Genomic DNA, 24293 nt, shown 5'->3' with positions numbered 1-24293 from the left:
GTGCACGTAAAAAAAAGGAACACACCCATAAAATCACGGAATTGACGCATAAGATAACCATTTTAGAACGGCACACAAACTATCCTTGGCAGAAGACCTCCTTAGGGAGCTAGGCGAAACGTGAAGAACTGCGTAAGGTTCTGCAAGTCAAATATACCAGATCCGTGAATTATCTGTCTCAGCAGACCTATGAGTTTGGGAGTAAACCAGGCAGGCAACTGGCACGTATGCTTCGAGTTCGCCAAAATGCAGGTTTTATCCCCAAACTCAAGACCGCGACGGACCCTTTAGGTCTAGTAGGCATTTTAAGGGGGAACCCCAACGCCAAAAAAGTTGGTGGTCAGTGCGGGCTCCCTGGTGGTCAATGCGGCTCTCCGGTAGTCAGTGCAGGCTTTCCCTGGTCAGTGTGGGCTCACTGTGGTCAGTGGGGGTTCTCTGTGGTCAGTGCAGGTTCTGGGTGGTCAGATTGGGCTCACTGTGGTCAGATTGGGCTCACTGTGGTCAGTGCAGGTTCACTGTGGTCAGTGTGGGCTCTCTGTGGTCAGTGCGGCTGCTGTAACCCTGGTAGTTCTGCCACTGGTATAAGTATCAACCACTGCGGGAGGGAGCTGTGGAGTTTTGGCCTGCTGGATGTTTTAATGAAACTGTTTTATCTCTATTATTAAAATCATAGTGGAAAAAAAAGTATGTGGGGGGATGCTCAATAGGGACAGTATGGAGGCACACAGGTGTCACACAGAGAGGAGAAGGGGAGGGGGAATGAGTATTACACAGTGAGTTGAAATACTGCCACAGTGACAGTGTCACTATCTGCAGGCTGCAGCTCTCTCCGTCCACCAGTTCTCTGTCCAAGATTCCTGCACGCCGCACCCCTCTCAAGTGTCCACACGCTGCCTGGCGGGACCCGGCTGCACCTCCATTGCAATGCTGTCTGCTGGAAAATGAAGTTGTCTGGCCAGCGGCAGCTATAGCGTCTGCACTCCGCTCCTCTAACTTCCATGAACACCACCGCGGGCAGTGTGAGGGAGCTGCGGGTCCGGCTCTGGCTGCGCTCCCTCACAGCTGCACCCGAGGTGAGTGCCTCACTAGCCTCACCCTTCCTACAGCCCTGGCAGTCACATGGTTTACTATAGCTATAGTTATGCTATTGCCTAGAGTTCCCTTTTACTTTAAACAATTGGCAAACTTCCTTGATAAATTCTTATTCTTACACAGCCAAACAGAGGGCACTATTAAGACCCTTTTCCTCTAAGCCAGTGGTTCTCAACCTTTCTAGGGCCAGGACCCCTTGGTAACATTTGCCAAGTTGTGGTGACCCCCAACGGTAAAATTTAGGGTTGACGCGGCTGCTGCAGCGACATCTGGCGGCGTGGCGGGAGAACTGACACTGCTGCGCTAGGAGAGGGTGGAGGTGTGTGGGCGGGGCGGGAGCTGCGGCCGGTCTTTACACAGTTTATGTGCAGCTACCCCGGAAGTAAGACCTAGCGGATTACATTGTACTGCATTGCACAAAGCTGTCACTTAGAGCTTGCTTACAGACAGAGAGAGCATAATGAGCTTGTGATATCTGACTTTACTTTAGGCAATATCGTCCAAGTGAGCACAATATTCCATCATAGTGACCCAATTCTGATTGTTTCTTGGGGCCCAATTCTTTATCAGCTCTGCCTGGCCTTGTACATTCGGACTGTGCATAGGAAACATGTCTGAATTGTAAGCACGTAATTTCATTTGCATCTTTTATTTTAGGAGCAGTATGTGAACTGACAGTTCAACCTTTATCAACACAAGTCAGCATCTATATTATCTAGATATTACTGGTACATCCCATATCCTGTTATACTGTAAGACTTTATTAGAACAGACGCAGCTGATAACCCTCTTTTATTTTAACCAAGGTGTAGAACTACCAATATAACAGGCTACAAATCTACCAGTGAAGTAGCAGTGCAAGGATCAAAGAGCAGGGCGTAGTATTCCATAGCAATCAATTCCCTTTCTAAAAACCACAGTAGTGCAATATGAATCTTGATCAGTTAATATTGCACTTTTCACTTTCTTTGTTCTTTTCTTTTAAAAGAACTGACAGAAGGATTATGCATTATAACCTGTCTAGGAATGAATTATTTTTTTATGCATCATTTACAATGGAATACTGTATACATTGTGTACAGAGGCTCCTCTGCCTGACTCTTTTTTAATATATGTACCCTACCAGCAAGAGTCTGTGAGGGATGCATAGGACAAAAATGCATGTTTGCATAGTTTAGTCTACTTGGTTTAATGGAATAAGAACTTATTTAGGCAGTAACAGCTTTGACTATGAATATGAAAGTAGGAGATAGGACACACAATGGTGGGCTGGAGCAAGAAAAACTACCAAATGGACGGGAGTCAGGAATGATGGCAGAGTGATCTCACTGTTGTTCCAAATAAAACAAAGATGCAGCCAGTGGTTTACTTATTCTAGAAAGCTCTAACTAGAACTTTCACTTCTTGATGGGCTGGTCCTTTATGAGGTACAGAATCTGTTGGTGGTATGTAAACTCATGAGATTTTTTTTAAACCTTGTAGAAAATAAAACAGTGATCTAAAATGGAAAAAAAAATAATAATAACGAGCTTAGCAATTGTGTGAGAATCATTTTATTACAAAGGAATCATTAAACAAATTGTAAAAACCCAGATAGATTGCAAAGCATGCAGTGGCATCTAAATACTTTGTTCAGCTTTAAAACCCAAATGGCCATGGGAAAGGAAGAGGTTAATATACAGAAAAACAAAGGCTATCACTCTTCTGATTCCAATGGGCGAAACTTCATCTCTGAGAACTTGAGTGAGTACTGGACTCCTCTGAATTTGGACCAGGCAATCCCCCCTTTTTCCTTGTGCTCCCCTCGAAGATAAAGCCCATTCAGAGAGGCATCAAAGCAGGCTTTGTGCCACCAGGGGGCAGTATAAAGAACAGCACAATTGGCCTTGTTGCTGCCTCCACTGTCCTTATCCTTGGTAGAAAACCTTTGGTTCTTGTGGTAAGAGAGCGAATCACCTAATGAGGGAACAAATAAGTGGTCAGTTTGTTTCCTGTTTACATTATAAATGTCTTGTAAAGTGTATCAATAGTCAAGTTTTTTTTTTCGTTTTTTTTGGAAAGAGCAGGGAAGAGTTAAAACCTGTCAGGTTTTTTTTTCGTTCTTTTATTTTTTTTTGCCCTGTCCATTTGGGGGAATTTTAGGGGCGCGCGCGAGCAGAAAATAATTGCCGTCTGGAGACAGCAACCCGCAAATGCAGCAGTGCCGTCCGTCCGTTTTTTTACTACGGCGGACGGCAAGAGGTTAACTTAACTTTTTGTGCTGGAGACACATTAGATCCCCTCACAGGTGTCCCCATTGGAAGACATTCCCTCACCTCCTGTTCCAATGACAATCGTAACATTTTAGATTTCCCATCACTTTGACACAGACAGCACTAGAAACCTAACAAGGGCTCAAATCCTTCCCTTTTCTATCCAAAATAAGTGATAGAAATGTTGGTTATGGATACATTAATTTGCATAAATCAATGAGGGCTCACAGCAACAGCACATAGTAAACAATTATTCTGCACATCTCCTTATGCAGTGGTGTATCCAGGGTATGGCACATGCCCTTGGTGCCACTTGAAGGGGAGCACTCCTCCATAGGTCAGCATAAGTTTGCTGACTATCACCGACACCCACAGCTGCTAGTTGGTTTCTAGGGTTGCCTGGCATCCTAGCACCGAACCAATGATGTGCACACTCTCCCCAACCTTACCCAGTATTTAGGCAGAGAAAAGAGGAGGACGGAACATCTTCTAAGAGACCTGCTCCCACAGTACTCTGCCTCCTCCAGTTTGCCGACCCAAATCAGTGAGTAAGTTATTCACCTGAGCTGCCTCCTCCAGTACTCCACCTCCCAGCCTGAGAAGAGACTCTGATGTAAGTGGGAACTCTGATGTAAAGTGGGACAATGGGGACTGAGTCCCTAGAGTTTCTCCTGACATCAGAGTCCCCTCTTACATCTGGGTCCCCAGAGCCCCTGTTTACATCAGAATCACTGATGTAAAAGGGGAATTCCAGACAATCTGATGCGAGGGGGGGGGGCTTTAATGTAAAGAGGATTCCCCCAGTATCCCTCTGTACATCAGCACCTGTTAAAAAGTTATCTAAAATATAGGTGTCAGATATTGGAAAGATGTAGATAAACCACCGAACACCTGACCAATGTACACTTTTTGGTGGGTGCTGAAATGACTCTGTGGATGGTGGCACATACATCCAAGAAGTTGATATGTCATCAACACACCAAGGATCTTCATCCAATAAGGCCTTTATTGGCGCTCGGTAATAGTATCAAATGTCTCGAGACCACGCAGGGTTCCTTCATTAGGCATAATGTGGTCACAGAGGAAGACCAGTTGACATAGTTTATCTGGACTTTGCCAATGCATTTGATACAGTACAAGCATTTCATTTACAAACTAAGGACTATTGGTATTGAAGAACTTGTAGGTACATAGGTAGAAAACTGGTTACAGGAAAAGAACGTAAGGGTTATGATAAACAGCTTATTTTCTAAATGGTCCAAAGTCAAAAGTAGGGTTCTCCAGGGTTCGGTCCTAAGACCAGTTCTGTTCATCTTATTTATAAACAATATAGAGGTTGGAATCAATAGCTCAATCTCAGTGTTTGCTGATGATACCAAGCTATGTAGGGCAATCATTTCACAACAACACATAGAATCACTGCAGCAAGATCTAGATAAAACTGTGGAGTGGGCTGCAACATAGCAGATGTGAATCAGTTTTGATAAATGTAAAGTTATGCACTTGGGAGCTAGGAACATGCATGCAAAATACTCTTTTGAAGATGCTCCACTGGGGAAGTCTGGAATGAAGAAAGATCTGGGGGTCCATATAGACCACAGACTTAGCAATAGCATGCAATGCCAAACTGCAGCTAACAAAGTGAGCAGAATACTGTCCTGCATTGAAAGAGGGATTTTTGCAAGGGATAAAAACATAATTCTACCACTTTATACTAGTTCGCCACATCTTTTAAAAAGAGTTACCTGCGGTACCCCCAGTGTACTTGTTCAAATGGAGAGTGTATTGCTCTGACTCCCCTCCGAGCGAGAATCCTTCATAGATGGCATATGTGTTATTGTTGTCAAAATCTCCAATATCTACACGGAGTTCGAAATCACCTGTAAGAACCAACATCTTTAAAAAAAACTATCTATCCATCTTTTCTCTCTCTCTCTCACTCACTCACTCTCACTCTCTCTCTTTTTCTCTCTTCCTTTCTTCTCTCCATCTACCATAATTCACCTTTGGCAGTCAAGGCATGAATATTTTCATTTCCCAACCAGAATTCGCTCCACTGATTCCCAAATCCTTCCTTATAGCTTTGCCAGCCACGGTAAAAATCAACGGAGCCATCCCAGCGTCTTTGGAAAATCTAAACAAAAATTGCAATGGTCACATATACTACATTGTGTCAGTACATGAATACTCATCTTGTTTCAATTACATAATACTGTCATAAAACTTACAATCCATCCCCCACCATCTGTTTCCATATCACACATGACTCTCAGCGGACTTCCATCTGGATATATGTAATACCACCCTGTGAGGGTTAACCCTAAATCCATCAAATCCTTACAGTTCCGAGGACCTGCAGAGCAGACAGAATAAACATCTTACATGTACATCATATACCTGTACCTGATTACATTGTATTAGCCCTGCCCTAATGTGCATGTGCACCGGTATTTACTGATCAAGGGTTATTTTATTTGTAATGAGCAGAAATCTAAATTTGAGCCCTCTATCATAATTTTTTTCAGTTCATCTTGATCAGCCTATTTATAAAAAGATAGGTGTTGACATTGTGATTACCAAAGTATTATTTAGGCGAAATTCATCTTCCTAATAGATATTGCCATATTCACCAATGAAATGTTTATTCTCTCATATTTTTGTGTACTTCTGCCCCTTTTTCCCATAATTTACCAATATGTTATACAAAACCTTTCACATCTGAGTCTCTTCATTTTTATATCATATTCAATTTTGCCTCTGAGAGCTCAGACCTACTCATGTTTGGTTAAGTGACTATGCAAAGCTGTGTTTACTTTGAATATCCAATCATCTTCAAGGGAAATGAAGAAAAGTTGATTTTTGCTTGCACATGATTGAATGATTACAGTGAGCCCACCTTCACCCTATTTCCAGATTAAGTGAACAATCACTTGCAGAGTGAACAAACATTTTGTGAACAGTCTCTACTCCTTTACTAAATGAGCCCCATTGCACAGTGCTGTGTCATATGTTGCCTATTTATAAGTAAAGGATAATAGGAATACCTATTTATGTTTTGTAAGATCTCTCTCACAAAGGCCAAGAATAGACATAAAAATTTTTTCCATTTTCTTACCTTCGGCAGGATCTCCTCTTTCACCTGCAAGATAAACAGATTTTAGAATGTTTAAGAGAAGTTTAAAAAAAATGTTGTTTCTGACTTGCTTTCTCCAAGTCTGATTGCCATATTGCAAAGGCTGCTCATAAAAGCCCATTCGTTAGATAAAAAAATGTTTTTTTAGAAATGCTCCCTGTGTAGAAAGGGTCAATACCTACTTGTTATTCTGCTGATTATCTTCTGCATCCAACACTTCTGGGTGTGTCAGATGCCTGGTCTCCCTTTGCATGCTGTGGTTCCATTCGTCAGCCCCCACACCACTACTATTCATGTGCTGACATAGGAGTTGGCAGATGGAACCATATCATGCAAAGGGGACAAGGCATCAGAGACAAAAAGCCTGTTGTTGACGGCTCCTACATTTGTAATAAAGTTGTTTTTCTGTGTAGATTGTTGTAAACTTGATGTTTGCTGTAGATTTAATGTAAAGCTTTTGTAAGTAGTTTTGATAATTCAGAGCATTGCAGTGGAGATTGCAAGTAGTAAAACTGTCACAGCGTGTATAGCGAGGAGAGGGAGGGTGGATGAGGCAGCTGTGTGCAGTGAGAGTTGATTCCTCATTGCCTCATGTGAGTTGTAGGCAAATAAAGATGTGCACATGACCAGAATCAACGTGCACGGCTCTTACTAAGTCACATGACAAGGGTACTTCAGAGGGATCCCGTCTTTTCCCCCATTCACCCCACCACACTGTGGCCTGTCCCCCACCGAACTCCACCCCCCACCGTTTTCCCAATAAAACACGCTAGACCGTATGGAGTTCAAAAGGGCCACAGCAGCCACTTATTTCTTTAATTTAAATACCAAAATTCAATACAAAAATAAAACCAATATCTTAATCTGAAACAAAACATATACCAGTATAAACATTTCTTTTTTAACCCCCTGGTTTCTGGGTCCCTGAAGGCACCTGTAAACAAAAGGAAACACCGCCCCATAACCAATTATGTCTACGCCCTCCAGATGACTCGTAATTGGCCCCCAGCCGCACAGCACCGCCTCGGGGACATTTATCTGTTTGACGTAGACACCTCCAGCCCAAAAACTAGGTGTTCAACACTTGACACCACTTAAAAGGAGATCCACACCTATGATGGGTCCCCCACCATTCTACATAACTTACGGCATCCCTACCACCTTCAAGGACCCCAAACCGCCAAGACTGCCGTGACGAGCCACTCGAAAACCTAAATAGCAACAAAGAAAAACACACAACCAAATTAACAACGAGAGAAAAACGCAACAAAAAGTTCTGTAGGGGCGGGTGGGCAGGAAATACCTTCTCCTGGTCTAATTCTTCTGCAACTGGACTCTTCCCAACTCCTCCCAGGATCCCCACCTTTGGAAATCCCACCCTCTCCCAATGCCTCCAATCAGGTAAGCGACCCCTCCTTCCTTATTCTGTGTTTTCCTTTCCTATTAACTCTTCCTATGCTTGTCTCCCCTTCTCCCCCTGTCATGCTGTCTTTCCGCACAATTCCCTTTCTTCCTTGTGCTCCATGCCTTTCTGGAAGTGTGAGGGGAGGGAAGAGTAACGGGAGCGAGCACAGCAGACTTTTTAAAGTGATTAAATATAGTAAGACTTTATTTTAAAACATAAACAATTGTGGCTTTGGAGAATGCCCATTGTGTAGATGTGTATAAGGAGAAAAAAGCTGTTTTTTTTGTTGCTTTAAAAGAGAACTATGGGGTAAGTGTTTTTCCCCATAGTTCTCTTAAGGGTCAAGGAAGGACATATACTAGCATCCTCCCGTGACCCAAAGCTTAGTATATCGCGCTATACTGAGACCGCCGCGGCAGGGACGGATCCTGACAATGCTGTCGAGATCCACCCAGTTGCGTGAGTGACAGCTGGCTCTGCCTATCTAGAGGCAGAGCCAGCTGTGCCTGCCCCCTCCCCGTCCATTCCTGCAGTCAGCACTGGAGGATTGGAGCAGGAAGGGGGGAACCCCCTCGGGGAGCAGTGACTGACAATCACCGCTCTTTGCAGGGAGATGATCGAGAAGTGAGCGAGCTCACTTCCCGATCTATTGAGCCGAACTGTGACAATTTAATTGTCACACGTCGGCTCGAACTATGAGGATGAGTGATTTTCACTCACCTCATAGTTCTCCTTTAAGTCCATCTCTGTCTAGCTGCATGTTCCTCTCCTGAAGAAGCCCATTTGGGGGGAAAAACATTGAGATTAGGATAGAAACCATCCTTGGCTTTATCTGCAGTGATACCATCTGTACAGAGATGGACCTTTTTTAAAGGCAGATAATAATACAAAGAAAGCTCATGAATCTGCGATAGCTGCCTGTGGTGAATTTATGACATTCTAATCATGGAAATGTACAGTATATTGGTTTTATTATGTCATAAAGTAATGAATTGTACACTCCCAATTAAATGGATCAATAAAAATGAAAATGTATAATTTTTAACAGTTATTTACTGTCTTAGACCCTTTAAAGCCCTACTTTTTTCGAGTACTAGCCCAAATACTAGGTATCGGCACTGATACCGATGCTAGTTTCGGTATCAGTGCATCCCTACATTTAACCCTTTGTTAGTACACACAGTCATGTAAATATACAGCTTACAACTGATAATAAAGATGTGCCAGCACAGTACAGACAGGGTTAATTATGATAAACACAACTCCCCAGCCCCCTCTTTAACATTGCATACAAGAGGGAAGCTAAGTAAGAATTTTAGCAAGTAAAAAAGTAAGCAGCGATTTTTAACTTTTTTTTAAAAGTTATACTATGTGAATGGGAACATTTAAAAAATATAAAGTAGGTGCTATCCTAATTTACCTACAAATTACACTTTAAGCATATATGCATGGGCAAGAACAGGAATAGGGTGTTCTTTGTAAAAAAAAAAGAAAGAAAGAAAGTTATAGAGAGGTCTTCTTGTAATGATGATAGAATTGGGGAGAATGGTGCATTACCCCAAACAACCTTTTATATCATACATGGCTTATTACCTTTTGCTCCTTGTGGGCCATCATTACCCTTTTCTCCTGTTGGAAGGGAAAACATAAAAAAAAGTGAAGCCTATACAATGTATTTATTTTAGCCCACAGAAAACTCAGAATAAAGGCTTGTACAGAATAAAGGCTTCTAATACAAATAACCTCTTAAAACCAATTACATTTAAATTGGCCATTGCCAGGTAAAAAATTAGATTTTATTGGTTGTGTTACCTTACTTGTCACTGCACTTTGCATTGCCTTGTGAGTATTTTACCTTCTTAAAATCACTTGAGGGCCTGTGGTTACTGGATAGGGTTGGGCATGGCCCAGCTGTCATGGTGCACATCGGCACCAATGACAAAATAGGAGTAAAATGGAGTGTCCTAAAAAGCGAGTTCAGAGACTTAGGTGCTAGGTTGAAGAAAAGGACCACCACAGTAGTATTTTCTGAAATACTGCCGGTGCCACGAGCCACTCCAGAGAGGCAGAGGGAGTTGAGAGAACTGAACAAGTGGCTGCGGAGCTGGTGTCGGAAAGAGGGCTTTGGGTTCCTGGAGAACTGGGCTGACTTCTCAGTCGGTTACCGGCTCTATAGCAGGGATGGCCTGCATCTTAATGGGGAAGTTGCAGCACTTTGGGGGGAGAAAATGGTTAAAAGACTGGAGGAGCTTGTAAACTAGATAATGGGGGGACTAAAAACAGATATAATAAATATAGTACAGGCAACTTCAGGGGCGATTAATATTGAGGGCAGTAACACAAAGAGGGATAGAGGGCTCACTCCAGTCAATCTAGTTAATTTAATGACTCCAGTTAATCTAATAAGTAATGTGTCAACCATACCAAGATCTAATAAAAAAAGTAGTGGGGCTCCAGAAAGGAGTAATAATAAAAACCAAACTACCACTAAACTAAAATGTATGTACACCAATGCTAGAACTCTAGCAAACAAGATAGAGGATCTAAGAACGTATGCTACACGATGAGGAGTACGATATAGTGGGAATAACAGAAACTTGGCTAGAGAGTGCACATGACTGTGCTACCAATATACAAGGGTATAACCTGTTCAGGAGGGATAGGGTTGGTAAAAGGGGGGGGAGGGGTATGCATGTATGAAAACAATCTAACTGTGCACATACGGGATGACCTCATGAGAGAGAGTTGCGATGGTGTAGAGTCCTTGTGGCTGGAACTAGATAAGACTGATGCTAGTTGTAAACTAATTGTGGGTTTGTGTTATAAACCCCCGAACATAGGGGAAGAGGAGGAGGCTCATCTACATTCCCAAATAGAAACAGCTATAATATCATGACTAATGACATCTATAAAAAAAAAATAAAAAATTTTAAATATTGTGTTTCCAGTAAAAATTATTGTCTTAATTATTTGCGCCTTATCCTTGTGATAGTGAACCCCAAGTTTTGCATATATAAAATACATGTAACTAATAGCAACCCATGGACATTATAGTGCCTATTTATATGTTATAAAATTTAAATTGTACATAAAGTAATTGAAAGAATCAAAATATACATAAAATTATTATCACAAAAATAGTGCAATGAGTCCAGCCAAAAATGTAAATGGAACATAGCCCTGATTTCAAAAACTTGCCAGCAGGAAGGATTTTTATTGCAGAAGAGACATACTATGCCTCTTCTTACCTTCATCCTTGCAACAAATAAATTCAAGTATGTATTAATGATTTCAGAGCTGCATTCATTTGTGATTTCTTTATCTGCCCAGATTTCAGCTTTGTTAAGTACTATAACGTACCCTTAAGCCCAGGAAATCCAACTTTTCCTTCAATTCCAATGTCCCCCGGATTTCCTGCAGAAATAGAAGAATTACGGGTGATCTGAAAAGCATTCAGAGACGCTCCTTATTTAAATGAATACATATTTTTACATTTAGCCGTCAGCTCTGACTGTACAATAGATTTTGTTGCTTTCTCTCCAGTAGTGATTGCTATAAAAGTATAGTGCAGCAATCGTCACATTTTACCACCATTATGAAGGTTTGTCAATGTAGCTATTGGATTTTTTATTAAATACAGTAATTAGAAGGCCACGAGACAAATTAGTTACTGGCAACTGGAGAGAGAGCGAGGAGCCCTAACAGGGGGCTTATATATAAGAAACAGGTGGGTGATACAGACAAGCAGCCTACGCGTTTTATTGAAAATTCAGTTTTGGCTGCACTGGTTCTTTTTTTTTTTATTAAATATTTATTTATTAAATTTTCAAATTTCACATGTCATACAAATACACATAACTAACATAATGCATTCCTGGGGGTATCCACGGAATAGATGTCAGGGGTATATCCACCTCTGCCTGCTCCACCGACACCCACAATTTCCGGTTTCCCGTAATAAACCAATCCAGCATTCTACTTAAACCCACCGCTTGATAATATATTTCCATATGAGGCAATCCTCCTCCACCATCCAATTTTCTTTTAGTCAATATGTCATATTTAAATCGAACTCCTGTTTTGTTCCATATATATCGTGTCTGCATCTGGAAGATGTAGAGGAATCTTGGGAGGACGTCCATTTTAAATATGGACATCCTCCCAAGCCAGGAATGTTGTTTCCCCCTCCACCCATCCAGGCGTATCCTCGTGGATTCCAGCAGAGGAGCATAGTTTAACAAGTATAGCTTCCTCAGGTCAGCTGGAATATAGATCCCTAAATATTTCAATGCTTCCGGTGCCCATATGAAAGAAAAGCTAGTGCTCAGGGTCCTCTTAGTAAATTAATATCCAAGCATTGTGATTTGCTTGCATTGATACAATAATTGCTAACTTTCCCGAATTTCTTGATTTCTTCTAATATCGAGGGGAAGGCTAGCCTTGGGTTAGTTACATATAGGAGTACATCATCAGCAAATATACTCAGTTTATGGGTGCTCTCTTTTACTTTCATCCCCCGTATATTCCCATTCTGGCGAAGGGCAATTGCCAGATGCTCCATCGCTATGATATACAACATGGGGGGACAGAGGACATCCCTGTCTTGTCCCATTTGGGATTTCCAGCTTATCTGATAGTATTCCGTTCACGCGGATCCGCGCCGTTGGGTTTGTATACAGTGCCATGATCTTTAATACTAGGGGAGTCGGTATTCCTATCTGCTCTAGAGATATTTTAATGAATTTCCAATCCACCCTGTCAAAGGCCTTCTCTGCGTCTAGGGATAGTAGACACAGAGGAGTTTTCCTTGACTGGGCTTGTTGGATCAGGGAGATAGTTTTGATAGTGTTATCCCTCGCCTCTCGTCCGGGAACAAAGCCTGCCTGCTCTGGGTGGATTATTTCCTGTAAAAATGGTTGTATGCGTAAGGCCAAAATTTTTGCGAAAATTTTCATATCTACATTTATTAATGATATCGGCCTATAGCTCGAACACTGTGTGGGGTCCTTTTTATCCTTATGTATCAATGTTATATAGGCCTCTTGGCTCTGACATGGGAACCCACTTCCATCACCGATGGAGTTGAACACTTCCAATAATATTGGGGCCAGTTCTCCAGCAAATTGTCTATAAAAAACAACCGTTAGCCTGTCGGGACCTGGGCTTTTCCCCCCCGGTAGTGAGTGAATTACTTTTATGATTTCTTCCAATAAAAATGGGGTATCCAGTTTGTTTATTGCTTCATTGTCTAATCTAGGCAGGGGTGTCTGCTACACATAGTCCAGTTTGTTTTTTTGGTCCTCTCTTCCCTCTTTTCTTGTTATATTTTCCTTAAGATTATATAGGTTGTTATAATAGTTATGGAATGCTTCCGCGATCTGCTCTGAAGAGTTAACTATACCCTTTTGTTTACAATTAATTTTTGGGATATATGTTCGGGCCTGTTTCTCTTTTATCGAGCGTGCCAAATGTCGACTACTTTTATTTCCAAATTCGTAGGTAGTTCGCTGCACTGGTTCTTCACATTGATAGCACTATTCATTCATACTTATGCTGGGGCCTGGAGTGCCCCAGTGTGAATAATGTAATCTGCTGGAGTGCATTGCAAAATTTTACCTGGCCTCAAACCTTACAATCTCCTTGCATATAAATTGAATGTGTTGTTTAGGCCCTCACACTATTATTGTATGTACTACTCTGTTTCTCCCGAAAATAAGACCTACCCCAAAAATAAAACCTAGTACTATTTTGGGGAATTGCTAAAATATAAGACCTACCCCGAAAATAAGACCTAGTTGTGATCATTCCCAGGGCCGGTAGTGGCATAAGGGGGAACTTGAAGAGCCGCGGGAGAGAGAATCAGTGGTGCCAACGAAGCCAGCCGATGTTTCCTCTATAGCGCCGGTTCCTGCCACAGGCAGAGTAATACCAAATGCCTGTGAAGAATCGATAGTGAAAGTGTGCTTCGCTCATTCTGGTTACCAAATTACTCTTGAAAAGGTACGGCACCCCCGATTGCCTTGATCACCCTATTCTTAACTTTGCCATTTTGGATTTTTTAATTTCGATTAACGTTAGATTGTTGTACATTAAAAAAAGACCTACCCCTAAAATAAGACCTAGTGTCCCAAAAGACCTAGGGCCCCAAAAAATATAAGACAGTGTCTTATTTTCGGTGAAACACGGTATACTACATTACTATATATTACACATTATATTTGCTGGAAAATCTAATGTTAAGTGCCTGGCCAACTGTGGATAAATGTTTTCCTGAAATGAAATTGTTGAAAGTGAGGGGCTTGTTTATTGTGGGGCAGCATGAATTTTCACTCACCTTTTTTACCTATTTCACCTTTGTCTGAAGGCAACCCAGGAACTCCTTTAAATAGAAACAATATATTATTTGTTTGCTTGAGGACTTTGATTATTTTAAAGAAACCCTGTCACCAGGCCTCCATTTTTCCCCCCTTTATTTGTGATGTTCTAAGCAAAGAAAATGTAACAGGTATCTGACACTTCTGGGGTAAGTGACCAGCTCTCCTGTGTGCACGCTCCTGCTGTAAGGCCCCATGCACAAGGGACTCCTGTATTAAACACGGGAGACGTTATCTGGTAAGTATAAACAACTTTTATGCTTCCCAGATCACTTTTCCTGTGTTTAGATTTTCCTGGGTTTAGCCTCGTTCTCATGCGTAAAATCAGTTTAAACGATCCCAGGATGCAAAAAACTATTGTTTGTGTAAACACAGTTAGACTCAATGCACCTAGACGCTGTAGAAAGTCTAGGTGTGCATGCAGCCATAGTGTCAGGGACCATAGCACCTCCAGGTGGCGCTGGAGCCAGGTCCTGCAGTTCATGCGCTCGCCTGCAGGTGTTTCCAGCTAGCCAGGAACTTGATAAAAAAAAGGGTCAATTAATTAAAAACACATTAATGATCTGAGATACATAATGCAAAAACTGTAAAAAATTAGATAAACATCACATGAAAAACATACATTTAAATTCACAATATAAAGTGTGATGTAATTAGTACATGGTTGTGGCAGTTAGTAGGAATGCAACGGTATTGAGTACAATTTTCGGTATCAAGTTGGAGTACCGATAATTTTTTCTCGGTACTTGCCGATACCGAATACTGATACCGGAAGTCCCATTAAGGAAGCCGGGCGGCGTGTAACGACCCGCCACCCGGCTTCCTGATTAGCTGATAGGCTGCCATGGAGCTGGCTTTCTGGCCAATCAGGAAGCCGGGCGGCACATCATTACCCACGCCCCAGCTTTTTGATTGGCTGGGAAGCTGCCTCCATGCTCCCTCATCGCATAGTGAGCCGGCTTTCTGATTAATCAGGAAGCCGGGGGTGAGTCATTACTTGCCCCCCCCCCCGTTCTCTTTTGTCACCAGGTGACGAGGAGACATGGAGCCGGCTTTCTGGCCAATCAGGAAGCCAGCCAAGCCAAGCAGGAAGCTGGGTGGAATGTAATGACTTGCTGCCCGGCTTCCTGATACCAGAAATTCTGGTATCGAAAATAGCATCAGAGCATTTAGGCGAGTACGAGTACTCGCCCAAATACTATTATTGGTATCAGTGCATCCCTTGCAGCTAGTATTTGTACCCAGCCTGTGGCAGTGTGCAAGTGTTCATAGCCAGGCAATGGAAGTATTTGAGAACACATTGCTGGAAAGTTCATTCAAAGGACGATACAGAGAAGAACGCCATCCTGAAGGCAGGAATGGGACCAAATAAAAAACAATTTTTACTCCTTGGCTGGTTTTTAATGTTATGGGTGCAATTGACTGTACCAATGTGCCACTGGAAACAACAAAAACATTTATAGGTGAAAAAATAAAGCCTAAATGATGAGCTAAATACCGCTATTTAAAAAAAAGTAAATAACTTATAGATTTTAGTGAATTGTTTACTAAAAGGAGAACTATGGGGTTAAGGCTTTTACCGCGGTATACTGAGACGCCGCAGCTGAAGCGGATCCCGACACTTGTGCCGGGATCTGCCCAGCTGCGTGACTGACAGCTGGCTCTGCCTATCTAGAGGCAGAGCCAGCTGTACCCGCCCCCTCCCCCGTCCGTTCCGCCAGTCAGCGCTGGCGGATCGGAGCGGGGAGGGGGGAATCCAGCCCCTCCCCTGTCACGGCAGAGAGCCGTGACAGGATCGAGAGGTGAGCGAACGCCGGTATGTGTTCGCTCACCTCCCGATCTACTGAGCCGACCTGTGACAGTCTCATTGTCACAGGTCGGCTAGAACTATGAGGTGAGTGAAAAGCACTCACCTCATAGTTCTCCTTTAAGTTACATAACGCTTGAGTTATTTTACCTTAATCATCCTGCGGTATTTAACTCTTAGTGAACTGAGCCCACATAGTTTTACAGGTATGATTTTACCTTTACTCCTTTACTAAGTAGTTACTTACCTTTACTAAGTTACTTACCTTTACTAAGTATTTGCTGTCTGGCTGGGTCTCCTAGGCTTCCCTTACTCTTCACTCTTTGCTGGCTTGGTGGGCTGATATTGGGGTGGTGCACAGTTGCCCCCCTCCCTTGTTTCCCCTCCTTCTGCCCTCTCTCTTCCTACTGTGCTCTGTACTTTCTCAGTTTCTCCCTATTTGTTCTCCTTTCCCTTTCTCCATATTCGAGTATAGCCTCCAAGGATCTCTTTGTGCTCAGGTTAGACGTTTGACTCCCCAACACATATAACAAATATGCTATTGACGGTTTATGTTATGGCTCCTCTTTATATTTGTGTGACATGACAGCCTCACCTGTTGGTTGCTCTTTTAATTTTATTTGAAACTGTATAAAAAGCCTAAATAAAGAATTTACAAAAAGAAAAAAGATAATTTCAGAGCTCTCCCGCACCAACTAAAAACTGCAATATAAGCTGTGGGTAGGCCATACCTTTAAACAGTCAGAGCCGCCCCATCGTAGGACCTAGGCCCTGAAGAAGTTGTTACTGATAGCCCTAACATAAACAAATAGAACCTGTTTCTCCTTGGTCCCCAGGCCCTCCTGCAGGTCCGATAGGTCCAGCAATCCCAGGACATCCACGGAGCAGATCCAAGCTGTGCTTCCATCTCTCAATAATATTTACATCTATAAGGGAAAATGAAGGAAAATCATATATGGTGTCTATATTTTTGTGCATATGGCTTACTTCGTGTCAGTTCCTGTCAATTCTATTCCAGAACATTACAGACTCTTCATAGCCTAAAATGGCTAACAGCAGAATATGTGAGATGAATAGCCAATCTAAATAGAATGTTACACATCTCAAAGCCTGAATACATGACTTGCATATCAATAGTTTTGTGAAATAACACAATTTTGTTTCTTAAAGTACAGGTAAACCCTGACTGGGTATCAATAATAACTGCCATGGTTTTTTTGAAAAGTTAGTTTTGAATCCTTGCATATCTTGTATAGCAGCACTGCAGATCTCCTACAGCGTAATTGCAACCACTTTGTGGTTATTAACTTGTACCCCAACAACTGGTGTATGTCATTTGTCAGGGTGTGTTTCTTGATGGTGACAATAGTGGAACATGGCTGTAGACTTCACATCTAGACTCCATTGGAAGAGCATGTGACAGAGTGACAATGCGGGGGAACATTGGGAGAAAGGAAAAGGGTGTTATCACCTTATAAAGGAAGTGCCAGAACAAGGACCTGTGTGGCAGGATCATCGGATATTATCTTAATCAAAGCTGCACAATTTTAGATATTAAAAAAATACTTTAGTAGTTACATAACCATGTTAAACTTTTTAGTGACTTTGTTTACAGATGCGTTAAGCAAGTAGCATTTAAAATCATCTTACTATCAGTTATAAAAATAAGTATACACATTTTCTTTATGTACAAAACATAGTAATACTATCCACAAATAGATACTGTGCAACACTTGAAATTGTTGTGTTTTTTTTATCTTTGGAAAGTTCAGCCTTCTATGTTTTCAGGCTGAAGCAGGCTCACCAGAGGCCATCTGTAATGTTGTTAGAGTGGGATCATTTTGTCTGTCAACATAACATCAGATTTAAGGAAAGTATGATTTTTTGAGTCAATAGTCTAAAAAAAGATGCGTTTTAGTAAAGTGATCATTGCAATACACCATCATCACTAAACTAACATATAAATGATGGTTGCCCATTTCTGTTTTGCTATTGTAAGATATTATCTTCCACCATCTCTATATGACTAATCAATTGACAAATATGTCATGCGCTAGCCTTGATTCCATGCGTACATAGGAACAAAACTATAAAAAGTAATCATTAGTTTTAGAAACTTTTCAGTACATCTAATTTTTATTAGCAAAAATACAACAAACAAACATAAGAAAAAACTTTGGTATGAGTGTGGGCAACACAGAGGTGGATAAGGACACATACATATCAGGAAACATGGTATCATAAAGGAGAAGTAAATCAATTACACAGTATGAAATGTTTGTCCGCTGTCCAAGTTGGACGAAAGCAAATGGGAGGAGAACCATATAGCAAAGGAAAGAAGATGAGAAAGAAAATAAAGATTTAGGGAACCGCAAGAAGGGGGAAAGAGAGAGGAACAGAAAAGTCATAAGGGCTGTAAGTGCCATAAGGTGTTCCAAGTGATTCGTTCCTGATGTGAGGGTATAAGATAAGGAGTTGTGCTCGTCTCACAACCCCAGCATATTCCAGAAAGTCATAGAGGCACAATACAGACCAGCAAGACCATACCCGCAGAAAGTAGTCTGTCCTCTCCAGATCCCCGGCCACCAAGTCTTCCGTGTGCATCAAGTCATTCATGATGTCCGCCCAAAAGGCTAGAGATGGCGAGATAGATGATTCCGACTGTCTAGAAACTATTGATACTTTCATATCTATCTGGAAATCTTATGAACTGCTATACCATCAAAAACACACTAACCTGAGCAGGCTTCCACTGTCAGACAGAATGTGAGAGTGATCCAGAGGCTCCACAGTGTGAACTGGTGGGACCCCCTCATAGCTCAGACTGTTTGGTGATCCAGAAACTAAAACCACGGACCGTCAGCTCCTGCCTAGGAGTGTGATTGAGAGGTCAATGGCTTTTTGCTGCTAGTGCACAAAAGGTAACCATTGATACAGCAATATTTACTTTGGTTTCTATCTCTGCAGATTTTCCCAAGACAAATACCAGGGAATCTGTGTTGCAATGTAGCTTACCTTGAAGAGAAACTACAGTGTGGGGAGGAATTTATCAAAGCAATTGCGGCAGTTTTAACCTCTTAGATCATCTTTTATGTGCAAATCTGTCTTTTAACATGTGCGCCTGTTTTGACCAGAGCTTGCACTATTTTTCACAGTTTCGCGTGTTTTGCTAAAGTTCGCAACTGTTTACATCTGCTCTTGTTCTGCGGCTGTCTGAAACTGGAGCATCACCTAACAAAACAACTGCAACTTAAGAAGTCCCCAATACCAGTTCTTCAGGAAGCGACAGTTAAGCTTTTTGCCTGGCGTTAACCAGAAGTACTGAATATCTTTTTTCACTTCACTGCCAGTTACATATCGGTGACGCTGAGGAGGAGAGCTGTTTTGAGGCAATTGCATGATCATTCTTGTGAGCGTTTTTTTACTATTTTAATAAAAGTATATGGTTTTACTGTGTTTTGCTATGGACCTTTCTTAATGTTTAATGAGCACTTATGGAATCTGATGAATAGGGAGGGAGAAGGAGTGGTGTAATACTGATGGCAGGGCCGGCCTTAGGCCCTTAGGCACCCTGTGAGAGAAAGCTTTACAGTGCCTCTCAGTAACCACACCCCTCAGTGGCCACACCCATTCCCAATACCCACACCATTTAAAGCCTCCCATTTTGTTAAGCCCCACAGAAACAGATTAAAAGTGTGATAAAAATAAAACTTTTATTCAAAGGTATTAAACTTGTAAGCACAATAAACGTTTTCTTATTAAATAAAACAACAGTAGGCAAACAAGTGGTAAACAATACATTTCAGACTAAAATAGTGTCTATAAAAATAAAGTGTCAGGATGTCATGCAGACCCTTTTTTCAAGAAGGTGCATCTAGAAAAGAAAAAAGAAAAAACAGAACACAAAACCTAGACTATATGTTAAATAGTATTACACATATTTACCGATTCACCGCTCAGCCACGCACAGAGCCTCTGTCATCCTGGAACTGACAGGGTGACAGCGGCTTCTCCTCTCTCCTCCCCGCTCTGGACTTCTGACAGCTGTCGGCTCTGCTCTTCTCCCCGCTTGGCCAGCCTGACAGCCACACTCCCTTCTCTGCTCCCCCAGCGGCTTCAGCTGTGTATTTCTTCATGGATCCCTGCTGCCTTAGCCCATACAGGTGGGGTAGAGCAGCGGGGATCCGAGGAGAAGCTGCAGGCTGTGCTGCCCCTCTACCCCCTGCCGCCCTGAAGCAAGGACGTGTTTCTAGGACACAAGCTGCCCTACTTGCAGCTTGTGTCATAGTGAGCTGTGTGGGATGCCTGTCGCTCCTGTTGCCATGGCGCCCTGTGCGGTCGCACAGCTCGCACACCCCAAAGGCTGGCCCTGATTGATGGTTCAGCAATAAAGGGAATGGATTGGAAGTGGCTATTACTAATTCATTGAGCGTTGTATGAAAATGTTTTATACAATGGTCCATCTGATTGGGCAGTGCGGTCTGTCAGTGGTGGATGGGAAGAAGTGTCACCTAAAAGCACAACATCTATATTTCAGCTGGGACTTTCTTGGTTGCACTTTGTGGAGCACGGAATGCAATTTATGAACATTATATGAACTGGGATTTTATTCTGTTTTATTGTATATTTTTTTTTAGCGCTGGGCATTTGTTTTGCATTGTTATCAGGGACTCTTTATTGACTCTTTTGCACAGCAGCTTTTATATAGTTTTTAAGTAAGTAGGAGGTTAGATTAGGAGCGCAGATCTTTTAGTCAAATATGTCCCTTACCAATGTAAGCAATTATGTTGCGCTTGGTAGTGAGCAATATTCTTTACTGTATCATCTTACTGTGTTTCCATCTCAATAAAAATGTTTGTTTATATTTAAGTGAAAAATAAATGAAAAATAAATTGATAGATAAGGTGAACAACCAATCATAAAATAGTGTAAAATATGTATAATAAATAAATTAATGAATTATAAACTGTGTCTTTGTTTTGTTCAATATTTCATTAGTAAAAAATGTTTGTGATGTGACAATTAAAACAGTATTCTGTGATTAGACACTCGATCCCACGTCTATATGAATTACATGTGCATTCAGATTCAAAAGGTTGATGTCATCACTCGATTGGTTGATTCCAATTAAACAGCTATTCGATTCAGAGTGACCAATAGTGATGATAACTCACATAAAACATTTATCATCGCCCCAAAACGAAAAAAAAAACAGTGCCTCTATATAAGGCGTGGATTAGGGTTACGCCAACGATTCTTTCAATCAACGAGGCATTTAACTCTTTCACTCAGAGGAGGAAAAAATGAATGAAACGAAAACCAAAAAAAACACAAAGGGGTTGATTTACTAACCTTTTAAACACACCACGAACGTGTATACACATCTGTAGTGTGTTCCCTCCCAGCATGATCTATGGGAGGAATCGAAACACCTTTGTAGTGTGTACACACCCAGCAGGTGTGTTGTGCAAAGCCCTGCAATGAATTGCAAGGTAATGTGGTGTAAATTAGCTCTATGTTATGTTGCTTGCGTTGATGAATCCAGGAATGTAAATGCATGAGCTAACCATTTTTGTCTAAACTGTGAAGCAGCATTATATATGCATCATGTGCATGATTTTTCCATATATGGCATTAGTGGAAATATGCTTTTAGAGACTTTTTGGTTGATAAATACGTTTTGCTGTGTGAAAATCACACACACCTGGTGTGTGTGTGTGTTTAGGTTAGTAAATCACCCCCAAAGTGTCTATTACTTTGTCTTCAATCCATAAGTCCCCGAAGTCTTTATATTTCTCTCTCTCCTCCAATCGGTCAGCACACGGTTCTGATGCCGGTGTCGAACGCCCTCCAGGAGCAGTCCAACCGAGGGAGGAAGACGGGGAAAAGGACACGAGAGAAAGCAGATCTAAGTGTAGTCACAAAAGTCCTTTATTCCAAATTTAAATGATTACACTTACGAAATGAGTATTCTAAAATATTGATGTATAAAATTATTATCATTAAAATATTATGATTAAAATAATTAAAATTACATTTTATAAAAGAGATCACTAGAAGAGTTAGATTTGGGAGAATTTTACTTTAGGACCTATATATCTAGTGGGTATTTATATAAATTCATAAGCACTCTACGTTGTAATCTCACTCTTGTGCATTTTATTGATATATTCGTAATGGACACTAAGGTCATTCTGATTATTCTTTGCTCAAAAATTCAAATGTGGTCTAATCATCAGCCAAAAAACAATTCAGGTCTAGTTCCACATTTAAGCCTTTTGGGGTCATAGTCTCCATGAGAAAGATCCATTTTGTTTCATTTTTGGAGACTTCCCTCTTCATGTGGTTCCCTCTCCAGTGTTTTTTTATCCTATCTAAACTTATGAATTTTATTCCCTTTGGATTACATCCGTGTTTTTCTTTAAAGTGTCTTGGCACGCTGTGATTTAATTTTCCTTTCTTGATATTATTTATATGTTCCCTTATCCTAATTCTGAGTTCTCTTGTTGTTCTCCCTATATACTGGAGTCCACAAGGGCATTCCAGCATATATGTGACGTGCTTACTTTTACAGGAAATGAACTCCCTTATTTTAAAGTTCCTTTTATTGAAGTTAGATTGAAACTCTACTGTTTTCCTTTTTTGTCCTGTCACTGTGCATCCTATGCATTTTCCGCATGGGAAAAAGCCTTTTCCATCGAAGAAAGAGAAAGTTTGCTTAGGGGGTCAACTATATTCTTTACCAACCGGTTTTTGATGTTGGGGGCTTTTCTTTGGCTTTTTCTGGATCACTGGTCCTAGTATCCTATCCCTCATTAGGATAGGCCAGTGCTTTTGAAGGATCTGTTCAATTTCTTTATATTGAGTTGAAAAGTATGTGATGAAAAATAGAGGTTGGTCTTCTTTCTGTTTGAATACTTTGGGCTGTAACATTTCTTCTCTATCTAGTTTTTTTATGTTTTCTTTTATTCTACCTAAATTCTTTTCACCGTATGCTTTTTCCAGAAATCTCTTTTCAATGATGTTAGCCTGTTCTTCATAATCTTCTACCCGAGTGCAATTTTTTCTCATTCTAATGAGCTGTCCTTTGGGGATTCCTTTAATCCAAGATGGATGGTGGCAACTTCCCACAGGTATGTATACATTTCGATCGGTGGATTTGAAGTGAGTTGTTGTAACTAATTTATCACCTATCCCTCGTATCGTTAAGTCCAGGAAGTGTATTTTCTCTTTATTATAATTGTAAGTAAAACTAATTCCCTCCTCATTGGAATTAATATACTTCAAGAACTTTTCTAAGGAGGTGACACTCCCCTTCCATACTACGACCACATCATCTATATACCTCTTCCACAGTTGTAATTCAAGCCATTTATGTTCGTATATTGCACCTTCCTCCCATTTAGCCATAAATAAATTTGCAAGACTCGGGGCAAACTTAGCTCCCATTGCAACGCCTTTTATTTGGGTATAGTATTCTCCTCCATACCAAAAATAATTATTTTTCAACGAAAAATCTGTGCATTTAATGAGAAAGGAAATTTGAATCTCTTCTAAGTTTGAAAAATTTGTTAAGCCCCATCTTATCGCTTCTAATCCGTTCCTATGTTGTATATTAGTGTACAAAGACGTCACGTCCATAGTTGCTAGAAGCATATCATTGTCATAAGTTATAGTTGCCAATTTTTTAATAATTTCCCCGCTGTCTCTAAGGTAAGCTTTAGTACATTTGACAAGTGGTTGCAAGAACCAGTCAATGTATTCACCCAGGCGGGATGTCAGTGAATTTATGCCACTGACTATCGGTCTTCCCGGTGGTTTTGTAGGATTTTTATGGATCTTGGGTAGAAAATATATTATCGGTACTCTTCCCACTGTGGGCAGCAGATATTTATACTCCTTTTTTTGTTAGAATCTTCTTTTTCAATCCATCTTTCAGTAATACTTTTAATTGTTTCTTGATTTCTGTGGTTGGGTTTTTCTTTAGTTTTTTATATGTCTCCTAGTCTCCTAGGATATTACTCATTTCTTCTTCATAGTATGTTTTATCTAGCAGAACTACGCCCCCACCTTTGTCTGCTGGACAAGGAATATATAGACAAGGGCTTAAAACTTCTGGAAGAAAAGAAAGAAGTGGTGATTCACCACTTCTTTCTTTTCTTCCAGAAGTTTTAAGCCCTTGTCTATATATTCCTTGTTTCTTTTATTCTTTATTTTTAATCCTCTGAGC

The 24293-nt window shown here is 41.1% G+C and overlaps 1 protein-coding gene across 1 annotated transcript; it reads right to left on the bottom strand.

Moving 5' to 3' along the window:
* Window positions 1–2788: 2788 nt before the first annotated feature.
* Window positions 2789–18679, bottom strand: LOC108789207 (ficolin-2-like). The gene is made up of 9 exons (XM_018559158.1): window positions 18611–18679; window positions 11243–11296; window positions 10048–10095; window positions 9476–9511; window positions 7813–7840; window positions 5573–5697; window positions 5349–5478; window positions 5090–5224; window positions 2789–3048 (listed from the first exon to the last, which is right to left on the bottom strand). The coding sequence occupies exons 1-9, from the start codon at window positions 18677–18679 to the stop codon at window positions 2789–2791; spliced, it is 885 nt and encodes a 294-aa protein (XP_018414660.1).
* Between the last annotated feature and the right edge of the window lie 5614 nt (window positions 18680–24293).

Source organism: Nanorana parkeri, unplaced genomic scaffold (genome assembly GCF_000935625.1).
Source record: "Nanorana parkeri isolate BGI_ZX_2015 unplaced genomic scaffold, ASM93562v1 scaffold380, whole genome shotgun sequence".
Taxonomy (NCBI): Eukaryota; Metazoa; Chordata; class Amphibia; order Anura; family Dicroglossidae; genus Nanorana; species Nanorana parkeri.
Note: the sequence above shows the minus strand (reverse complement) of the source record. Positions and strands in the feature narration are given on the sequence as shown.

Bases quoted from the DNA above. Each gene is read 5' to 3' on its own strand.
- LOC108789207 (XM_018559158.1), bottom strand. From the start codon at position 18,679: ATGAATGACTTGATGCACACGGAAGACTTGGTGGCCGGGGATCTGGAG. The intron at 9,512-10,047 runs GTAACCGACTGA...CCCTTCCAACAG, and splicing joins CCATCCCTGCTATAGAGCCG to GAGAAAAGGGTAATGATGGC. The intron at 5,698-7,812 runs GTCCAGTTGCAG...TCTGCTCTGCAG, and splicing joins CCTGGGAGGAGTTGGGAAGA to GTCCTCGGAACTGTAAGGAT.